Source organism: Olea europaea, chromosome 19, assembly GCF_002742605.1.
Source record: "Olea europaea var. sylvestris chromosome 19, O_europaea_v1, whole genome shotgun sequence".
Classification (NCBI taxonomy): domain Eukaryota; kingdom Viridiplantae; phylum Streptophyta; class Magnoliopsida; order Lamiales; family Oleaceae; genus Olea; species Olea europaea.
Genome location: NC_036255.1, coordinates 5,477,759 through 5,489,093, shown reverse-complemented (window position 1 = coordinate 5,489,093; position 11,335 = coordinate 5,477,759). Strand labels below are relative to the sequence as shown.

Here is an 11,335-nt window from a genome sequence, read left to right as displayed (position 1 = left end):
GACAATTGGGTCGAACAGCTGGACTAGGCCCATGGGCTCGTTAGACTCATTGTTCGGACGAGAGCTCGCGAGCTCGTAAAAACAAAGGTGACCAAATAAAAATGTGACCATCTGGTCACATTTAAAAACGATATATGCATATAGCGTCTCGGGTTGGCCCATTGACACCCGATGGGAAGGCAATCCTTTTCCATTCCGGTCATGCGTCCCTCGATCGGACGGGTAGATGTAGCCAAAGATTCCACTATTTTTTTTTATTTTTATTTTTTTAGTGCTCGTGTGTTTTGAGTGATTTGTGCCTATGTTACATTGTTTAGGCATTATTGTTGTATTTTCATTATTAACAAAGTAAAAATACGCAGAAATGAATAGTCTTAACTTCTAACTAAAAGTCCTATGTTTAAGCTCAGAGCCAAGTGCAAGTTACAAAATATACTGCTAAACAATGAAGTTTCCCATGTCAAAAATGAAGAGGTTCAATATGATTTTGAATGGTAGTAACTAAATTTGAGCTGCAACACATCAAGAAAATCTACATTTAATTCACTTGAATAAAAGAATAATTGCTAAAAATTTGAAAAAGTTCAAATTTCAGCCGTGTCAACGGGAATATATCCTTCACCTCTCAGCTGTCATCATGTCACAATGCTGACATCATAGTAGACCGTGCAGCCTCCCTCTTCATCTCTGCAGCTTTTCCACTCCCTCTGAAGTACATGTACACTTGCTGCATATCATATAGGCATTGAGTAAAGTTCAGTCACAATATGACCAACACAAAAGTCGACTAGATACCAAGGTAAGTTATACTGAACCTGTATGACCCATAAGCTAATCAAGGATTCAAGGCAGAAGAATCCAAATCCAACAAGATAGAATATCTGAAAATACGAACATGTATCAAAGTTCAGACTATTTCCAGGAATTTGCTTAACAAGCCTTGGTGATAATAAAAAGAAAATCTGAGAAATAATAAACGATAATCTTGTTTCAAATCGCAGTAATGTGTCATGCTTCAAATCAAAGTGCTCTTACAATCTTGTTTTAAGTCAAAAAGAAGTAACTGAACATTTCAACACGAATTCCCTTCGAAAGAGATGGTCAATGACTTTAGCAAAAGTGACTTTTTAATCTACACTGTGACCTTATTAAAATTAAAGAAAAACAAATACACAATTTCCGCAGCTTGACATATTCAACAATGCTATCTGGAAACAACATAAAGTTTTAACAGCCTTACCCCAACCAAAGCATTTCCACTTAAAATGTCAATTGCGGGCAAGATTCCACTGTCAAATGAAATACATTGGATGAGCATCAGTGAAAAAAATAAATAAAAAATAATCATTTTTCTTCTTCTATTTCTTATTTATTTTTCTTTTATTCCCTATTTTGTTTTTTCATGTTTAATGTGCAGGATGCAAATGAGCCTAGCTGAGCAAATACTTGGCAAACATCAGGCTCAAGCTAAATTGACGGTAACCTGTTGAGCTTCAAAAGCATAAGAATCAGATCAAGTTGTTTGCGCTCCTATTAATCGGGAATTGTTTTTGTCATACTCATTTTAAATTCTCTGTCTCTCTTTTTTCCGTGTGCGAAGTGTGTTTGTTGGAGGAGGTTAATTTCTGGTCACAAAACTTCACTACCTCAAAAGCCCCTTCCTTCTAAGCTAATTACGATAGAGAAAACTTACGTCAAAGATTTCCCTTTAAAAATGATTGGAGGAGCAACACAAGCAAAGATGCAGAAGCCAATGTGAAACTGTATGAAATAAGCAAAAACACAAAAGTGAGGTTGTCAAAACCAATAAAGGATGAAAAAATAATCATTAGAAGAATTATTTATGTATTTACCAGGTAACACAATAAGAACCATCCAAACTTCAAAGCACTGTCAATCCTGCAAAGAGAATAAACAATAAATAGCGGAGAATGATTTTCAAGTGAATAAACATTATAAATACACATCAACAGATAGAAGAATAGATGGAACAAAACAAGAAGCAAACTTCAGTTGAGTCTTTTCTTAGCCAAAGAAAAAATAAGGGAAATGAAAAATTTCAACAAAATTTAAAATTTGAACAACAGAACATATATTACGTCACAATATCATGTGAGAAAATTAATAAAAGTACGAGACAAGATACTCCTCAAAAAATTGACTAAATAGAACTCCGTAACCTAAAAAAATTCAATGAGTGTACTTACACAATCCAACAAGCCACAAGTGTTCACATTTTAGTTCGAGCAAATTTTTATAAAAAAGACCTCCAACCTTCCACACCCCCCCCCCCCAAACAAAGATTGAGATAAAGAGAGAGTTAGGGAGGGAGGAAATATTTGTACCTCATTGCACGGTAAAGAGGACGGTACCACAGAAAATAGGCTCCTGGAACACCAGTTATAAAGTAGATAATAGCAAGAAACCAGATTGTTGGACCTGCAATAGAAAAGTTAAAGTAATATCGACAGTGGTTAATGATCTTTGAAGCCTATAAAGGCTGCAAAATGTCTATCAACACCCACCTTCCCCTTTAATCCAAGCTAAACTAACTGCTACAATATTCCATAGAAGACAAACTACCAAACCTGCAAATCAGAAGTTCCAGAATATGAACCCAATGTGAGCTGAACCAACTCATTATCAATCTAACGCAAATTAAATGCACGAATATCGGAAGAACATTTAGTTTTATCACTCCTTATTAGTTATTAGTTTCTTTTTGAACTTGTTGCATGCTAACTACACCTATATGCTCCAAATTCTCAAATTTAAGGCTGCGCTCTCCCATTGATCTACAATCATTAACCAAACTGTGTTTATTTGTCCATATGTAATATAACATTTAAGCTCTCCTACTGTGAGTAACCTAAAATCTAGTTGAAGGCCTGCCCGTGAAAAGACAAAACCAGCAGTAGAAATGGAAATAAGCTTACCTTAGCAGCACTAATGTGTGTTTTCATAGAAAAAGCTTAGTCTGAAAACTTTAAATTGTGTTGTTCTATCCACATTAGTAAAGATAACAAATAACGCAGGTTTTAGGTGTAAAACAAGTCAGGACAGATCATGCCACCTGGGAAAACACCCACATGGTCTGCAATTTCTGGTGGTCAACAGATGTATTTATCTCTTTTAAGTTAATTTTCTGAAAATAAGCTGAGGAACACGAAATAAAAGGCATGTGTCGAGTGGCCTGTGGACCTGGAGAGCCAAGATGGGTGCTGCTAATTTCTTGTGTCCGACCCACCTTTACATCTCAAATGCAGGCACACAATACAAAGTCCAAAATCACTAGAATAGAAGCATGGCTAAATGGTAGCAAGTACATTTAGCAGTCATTTGTAAATGACAACTATGTTTAACTAACTAACAATAAGGAAGGAAAATTAAGAAACACAACTGCAATTTGAGCAGTGATATTTTGTTAGTGACTAATTGCAAAACAGGGATTGTGACATACGTCAGTAGAATAGAGTGAATGTCACTGAATTGCATGATTGATCAATCACCATTCCTCCAGCAGAAAGTAAAACAAAGATTACTAGATCATTGAAGTTGAAGACACAAATATGAGAGGAAGATTCAGTAAAATAATTTAAACACGCAGTACATAATAAAAATGGCTTACCCAATAATGTTGTGAATGCAACATACTGCAGCTTCTGTAGATGAATTGGAATTTCATTTGCAATGTCATGATGAATAATAGGGATATATGGTGGCCAGTTTTTTTCCTCAATAACAACTCCAGCTGCCCAAGAACATAAAAGATCAATAATGTGCCATGTACAAGATAATGACAAAGTTCAATCATCAGATCTACATAAAATGAAAAAGGGCGTATGAGAAAGAAAATTACATCTGGCAATAGCATCTTCCCTCCTTTTCAGTTCCTACAAAACATCAGAAAACTGATTACTGTTTAACATGCAAACAAAAAGTTCGAAAACATGAGAATTAGATTTTTAACGTTCATCTAAAAATTAAATCAAAGTTCTGAACTTTTTAGGCCATCCACAAAAGAATAAAAAAGAAGATTAGGAGCTAACACAATATTGAACACCGAATTGGCATAAAAAAAAAAGTTGAAGTAGAACACATGGTATAATCAAATTAACTATATCTTATTTTGACAAAATGTAAAAGCTACTGAGTATGCAACATAAGCTTACCTGTTCCCTCTTTTTCAGTTCAGCCTCCTTAGTTTGGAGTTCCTTCTCCTTCTTTTTCAGATCCTGCATTGCACATAACTATCATTCTGGCACCTGCTTATACAACAAGATATCGGCAACCTACGTTCAATTAACAAGCATATATAGTCAATGGTATACCTTGGAACTATCAAGAGGTATATCAACTGTTGTAGAACGATCATAGCCGGCAGGTTCAGAACGAAGAGGTGAGAGCCCTGTGTTTGCAGCAGGACGGTCACTTCCAGGATTCTGAAAAAACTCAGCAGGAAGAGAATGCACACAAACATGAGCAAAGTGAATAAAAATTATACCCAGATAGATAGTGAAAATATGCAAGAAAAAAGTGCTAAAAAAGTTCAAGATCGTGCCTAAAATTATGAGAGAGATGGAGAAAAATATGACAAACTAGAGTTAAATTGTAAGGAAAATATTTAAAAGAACTGCTATAGAGTAAAAGGTGTTAAGCTGTGATTATTTTGAAAGCCAAAGAATTAGACAAGTGATGACAAAAGAATCTCGAAATTCTATATGACATCGGACAACAATTGTCAATCACAACGAAGACATGTTTTTGGAATCAACAACAAAATTAATTGAGATTTTGCCAGAGATGAAAAATGAGCAAGCAATAACAGCCCACCCACCATGCAAAAAAAATGACAACTTCTCTCAGTTAGTCAGTTTATGACTTCAATTCCCCTATTCCCAATTATATTCCTTTTCTTCTCCTTCCAATTTTCTAATCATACCACAAAATACTATACAAAATGTGGCATTATCGGCTATATGGAAAATATACGGCATGTACTCCAAATTTCCTTTCATCTAAATTCAATACTCTTTACAGTCTTGATATTTGTACACCCATACGGATATTATCATAACAAGTTCATTGCACAATCACTATTCCCAAAAAAACCCTCAAATTCTCCAGAAAAAAGGGGAAAGAGAAAGATTATCACTCAACCATATCTAACCTCTTTTATAGCATAACTTTTAGCACATGAAAAAAAAATAAAACATGACAAACATATAGAGATACATATCCAGCTTATTATGGTTGATGCAAATCAATGTAGAGGAAATATCAAGTTCTGTGGTACAAATACGCAAATTTTCCTGCTTCTTAGATATAAAAATCCATCTAATTCATCAATTAGTAATCTACTAATTGCAAAAATACAGCTATGGTGCAAAAAAAAAAAAAAAATGATACACCAGAAAATGTCAACTATAATTTCAATAGAAACACAATCAAGTAAACAGATCCGAGATTCCAGACAGCAAAACATCAACAACCCATACACACATTGCATTATCACAATCACATACCCAAAACATTCCATCTCAATTATATCAAATTCATAGACATGCAAAGATGAGAATTTACCGCAAATGGGTTAACTTCTTCTTCGCCAAAGGGATTGGAATCGTAACTGCCAGCCATTACAAAGAAATCTTATATAAAATACACAATGTAAACTTAAATTTTAACAAAATGACAAGAGAAAAAAAAATCACAGATCTGAAGAATATTGAAAATGGGTAAATTAAAGTAGAAGGAAAATTGGGTAAATGTGCTACGTAGAGAAAATGCACGGCCTTGTATAAATTGGGAAATTGTTGTTTTTGGTAATATTTTTGTTTTCTATTTATTATCTTCTCCTTTCTTCTTAAACGGAATGTGGCAGTTAATCTTTCCCAGGAAAAAAATGTAAAATAATGAAAGAAACCATTGGCGGGTGAGAGTTATGTCGATCGATCATGTTATATATACAATTGTTGACACATAAAAAATTCAGCCCAAATCGAACAGCCCAAAGAGTAAAGCCCAATTAGAGGATCCCCAAATCAGATAGTCCAAAGAACGAAATCCAATTGAACAAATTAAGGTGAAGGCCCAAATAAGAGGCCCAAGAGTGCGGTAACGCCATCGTCCAAGTTTGCAAGTCGCTCAGAATCTGAACGAATGGAGTGTCATACGGTCGCCCAGAGCTGTTATTCTATTCTCGCCCAAACATTCAAGTCGCCCAAGGTATCAACAAACATGACGCATTGTGGTTATCAAGAAATGCAGTTATCAAGGCAGTTGTTAAAGTAGCCCTATCACGTTCCACGACTCAAGGAATTCAATCGAAAGCGGTTGAATGATGCAAGATAATGGCAGCAGTTAAAAGGCAGTTTCATGACAAAATGGCCACTACAAAGAAAGTGGGTAGTTATAGGGCGATCAAATAGTTTTTAGAGCAGTTAATCACAAAGGGATCGCCTATGAAGTATAAAAGGGAGAAAGGACATAGAAGCAAGGACCGAATCCAAAACTCTCGAACAGAGAATATATAATTTTCATTTCCTTAGCTTTTAGACTTAAACACTTTCCTTTATGTAACTCGTGTGCTTGCGTCCCTTGGAGGCACGTTGTTTTTTCGTTTCCAATTGTAAAGTTCATCGCCAATAAAAGAACACCCCTTTTTGGGACTTTGTCTCAAGAGGTTTCGTCCCTTACACAATCGTCTGATCCTTTTTAATTGTTAGCGAATTAACCTAGCGAAACAATTTGGCACGCCTAGTGGGACAGTGGTGTTAGGTGTTGAAAGTAAGAAAGGTGAAACAATATGCCTCAGAGATCCGACAAGGAAGGAGCAAGTCAGGGAGGAATCCAGTCTGTAATCGAGCGATATGATGAGCAGCATGCCTCTCCACGAACAGATGGACAAAATCAGAGCAGTGACAGTCGTTACGAACCAATGACGGAGCTGAGTCCTCGAACCATGCGTGCATTGCTTGGAGAACTCACGCAAGACGTCGTTGAACAGGTAAATCTTCGAAATATTCATAATATGGAAAGATTTACACAAAATGGAAATGCACACTATGACAATATGGCCAAACAACTAAAGACGTTGAATGAAACAATGAACAAGTTAGTGGGCCAAATATGTCAACCGGCTATACCTCTTGCAAGTCACTTTCAAACTAGGACGATCGTAGGACATAATACTTCGGTCCTAAATCCAAGTCAAGGGGTAGAACCACTTTCTGGTCCCTCTACTTCAAACCAAGGGGGTACTACAGTACCAAATCAAAGTAGTGGGAGTGGTATGTCTAACTTGGGGGGTAATCCAAACGTGAAAGATAATGTCCTAAACAATGGACAGAATATTCCACGTGGTAACGAGGGGGTAGATGTCCAGGCTAATGGTAATGGCCCTAATTATGGTAATTTTGTTGCCAATCAAGGACCAAACATCAGACCTCATGCAAATCAACCGGTTAATCAGCCTGTAGGAATTCCATATGATCCCAATGTCATGTTGAGGAATCAGATTATGGAAATCGTGCAGGATCAGATGGCCTTTGGGGTGCGTCCTGTCATTAGGCCGACGTACACAAAGCCATATCCTGATTGGGGAGACCAAGCATATCCATGGCCTAGAGGGTACAAAGTGCCAGAATTCTCACTGTTTACTGGTTTAGGAGAGGTGTCTACTCTAGAACACATAGGGCGATTCACGTTGCAAAGTGGTGATGTAACCGATTACCATAAAATGAGACTTTTCCCTAGTTCGTTAACAGGAGTAGCTTTCTCCTGGTTCATCAACTTGCCGGCGAACTCTGCTCAAACATGGCAACAACTGGAACAGTTGTTTCATGCTCAGTTTTATAAAACTGAATCTGAAGTCACTTTGGCTGATTTGGCGAATCTACGTCAAATGCCAAATGAATGGGCAGAAAGTTTTCTCCAAAGGTTCAAAACAGCAAGAAGCAAGTGTTTTGTACCTCTGCCCGAAAAAGAATTTGTCAAGATCGCACAAGGCTGCTTGAGCTTTGATTTAAAAAAGAAGTTCCAGGACAAGGAATTTCCCGACCTTTTCCAGTTGAGTGCGAATGTGATTAGGTATGAGCGACTGATAAGAGAAGAAGAACAAATGAAAAATTCTAGTAAAGGGACTTATTACAGAGACCCAAATTTTGACGTTCATACCATCGATGACGAATCGTACGATCAGGCCGAAATATGTTTGGCCGAATTGGTAAAAGGGGATACATATACTTGTCCCATAATGGCCAAGCCTAGACCATCGGGCAAAGATGAGCCCATAAAAGATGTAAACATAAAGGCTAGAACGTTCTCGTTCGATGTGATCAAAGCTGACCTTATATTAGATAAATTATATAGGGATAAGCAAATAAAGCTGAGCGATAAGCACAAATTGCCAAACCCTGAACAAATAAAGGGTAAAAAAATATTGTAAATGGCATAATGCATGGTCACATTTGACTAACAATTGCTTGGTTTTTCGTCACGTATTGCAAGATGCTATTGAATCAGGACGAATTACGTTCGACGATAAGAAAAAGATGGCAGTTGACGAGAATCCTTTCCCACAGCCACTTGGAGTAAACATGGTAACATCTGGATTCAAGAACAAGTTACCAAAATTCAAGTTAGTCAAAGATGACGGAGAAGAAGATCCTAGACCACATCCCAGAGTCTTTGAACGAATCAAAGGAAAAGAACCAAAAAAGGACGAAGACGTCCTATGTGCAATGTGTAAAAGGGAAGTAAATGGAAACACGGAGAAACCAGAGACATGGCAGTATCCTCATCGCCCTGTTTTCTTCCCAAACGTTCGGCCTGGTAGAGGGCGAGGTACATCATTCTATAGAGGACCGCCTTTTGAAAGGCAGTTCAGACCAACCGATGCTGGAAGAACATTTAGGCCGCAACCTCGCCGGCCAAATGTATGGCATTCATTCCAGTACACTGCAGGAAGGGCAATACCCTTCGAAGAGATGACTAGGACCCAACAAAGGCGTTTCCAACGAAACTACGGACGGATGATGAGGCAGCAACAAGGAATGCCACACCCTAAGGCGCCTATACTACTCAAGGTAGCCAATCAAAACGTCCTCAAAGGTAGTAAAGAAATCGGTACAGATGAATCAATGAAGGAACTGCCAGAAACCTCTTCTGGGAGATCAAGGTTTGAGAGGGACAAGAGGGATGAGGAAGATCCAGATCAGCCCCTTGCTATCCAATTCGGTACATTGCCTCCTGTTGTGGCCAATAACTACCTACTGGCCAATGAATTCAAGAATAAGGAAAAGGAAGAAGAGGGGGAGGACAACGAAGGAGAAACCTGCGTGTTGATATGTGAAGAAGGCCAAACTTCTGGAGGGGCCTACAACGACGAAGAAGACGATGGGATGATGGACATTGAAGAAGAAATCGACCTAGAAGCAGAAATTGAAGAAGAAATCGACCTAGAAGCAGAAAGGAAAAAGAGAGGAGTATCGCGCAATACTCTGTTTAAGCAACTACATCAAGAGGGAGTTCGCGAAGTAGACTTATTGGGGGAGCCATCTGGGCGTCCTTTCGATTTCTACGTACTGTACGGGATACCCAAAAGGAAGAAGAGAGTGCCTCGCTCTGAGAAGTATGGGTCACCTCCAAGAATAATGCCTCCTCCCACAGGTTGGATAACTGATGAGGAAGCATTAGAAAAAAGTAAGAAAGAAATTCAGGAGACAAAGGATCAGCGTGACATACTGCACGTCGACCTATCACAAGGGGATAATTCGACAGAAAACAAGCAAGAGGTAGAAATAGAGGTTGCCGAAAAGGTTGTTTTTAAATGGCCAGCCATGAAGTTGACAAAACACCTGAGGCCATTATACGTTAAAGCTCTAGTTAACGACGTCCCAGTGGCAAAAGTGCTTGTCGACAATGGAGCAGCTATAAACACCATTCCATTCAAGATGATGAGAAAGTTTGCAAAGACAGAGGGTGATATGATTCCTACAGAAGTCATCCTCACTAGCTTCAATGGAGGAGTAACTTCAGCTAAGGAAGTTATGCCATTGGACATAACTATAGGTACAACTACCAGGACCACTATCTTCTTTGTGATAGATGGTCCTACTAGTTACAACATGCTCCTAGGAAGGGATTGGATACACGGAAGTCGCTGTATACCCTCGTCGCTCCATCAATGCCTGATTTTTTGGAATGACAAAGGCGAAGCAGAGGTGGTACAGGCCGATCATAGGCCTTTTATCGCAGAAGCAAACTCGGTGGAGAAGTTCATGTACGAAAGAAACTATGGACCTGTCAGAGTAGTGCAAGGCGGGGAAGAAACTCAGGTCGTCGCACAAAGCGAAGAACCGTTCTCAGTGGATGCACTCACTGAAATATTCAAACAAATGCGGCCAAATATAGTGGCCCTGGAAGAGCCAGTGATTGGCAAAAGGATAATTAAAGAGTCTTGAATGGACTTTAAATTGCGAAAGCAAGTGGTCGACATTCAGGCCTTCAAAGCCAGACTGATGGCTTTCAACAAAGAATGCAATGACAAAGCAAAGAAAGAGACTGCCCTAAAAACGCTGAAGGACAAGTTGGCAGTATTCGAGTTAGAGCAAAGCCTTGGCCGAGAAGTCAACAAGGTGGACTGTTTGGAAGAGGAAGTACTTACAAAAAAACTGGACGACGAAGTGATGCGGATTGCCAAACCTGGATACGCTCAAGCGCAAGACCCTCTGATCAAAGTAAATATTGGCGATGAAGGAGAGGATCACCCAACGTTCATTAGCCAGATGCTCGACCAAGAGGTTAGTAACAAATTAATCGCTTTGTTAAAAGAGTACAAAGATTGTTTTGCTTGGGAATATGAACAAATGCCTGGTTTAGATAGAGACTTAGTGGAACATAGATTACCAACTAAGCCTAATTTTAAACCTCATAGGCAACCTCCTAGGCGTTTTGCTCCTAATGTACTCCCTGAAATTAAGAAAGAGATAGAGCGATTATTGAAAGCAGGTTTTATAATAACAGCCAGATATGTTGAATGGTTGTCGAATATTGTGCCAGTACTAAAAAAGAATGGTAAACTAAGGGTGTGTATAGATTTTAGAAATTTAAACATAGCTACACCCAAAGATGAGTATCCAATGCCCACGGTGGATTCTTTAGTGGATTCAACTGCCGGACATGTCATGTATTCTTTCATGGATGGGTATTCAGGATACAATCAAATCTATATAGCTGAAGAAGACGTACACAAAACTGTCTTTAGATGCCCTGGATCTCTAGGATGTTTTGAATGGGTGGTTATGCCTTTCGGTCTAAAAAATGCAGGGGC

General features: G+C 38.4%; 1 protein-coding gene across 2 annotated transcripts; it reads right to left on the bottom strand.

Moving 5' to 3' along the window:
- Positions 1-379: 379 nt before the first annotated feature.
- On the bottom strand, positions 380-5,953 carry LOC111368600 (secretory carrier-associated membrane protein 1-like). Of its 2 annotated transcripts, XM_022989943.1 has the most exons (12): positions 5,584-5,952; positions 4,332-4,442; positions 4,173-4,235; positions 3,860-3,893; positions 3,629-3,751; positions 2,526-2,588; positions 2,346-2,439; positions 1,854-1,899; positions 1,694-1,761; positions 1,241-1,289; positions 816-881; positions 380-727 (listed from the first exon to the last, which is right to left on the bottom strand). In XM_022989943.1, the coding sequence occupies exons 1-12, from the start codon at positions 5,638-5,640 to the stop codon at positions 641-643; spliced, it is 861 nt and encodes a 286-aa protein (XP_022845711.1). In that variant the 5' UTR covers positions 5,641-5,952; the 3' UTR covers positions 380-640. The 2 variants fall into 2 exon arrangements, with proteins under 2 accessions (XP_022845711.1, XP_022845712.1); XM_022989944.1 differs by lacking the exon at positions 2,526-2,588 and having other exon boundaries at positions 5,584-5,953.
- Between the last annotated feature and the right edge of the window lie 5,382 nt (positions 5,954-11,335).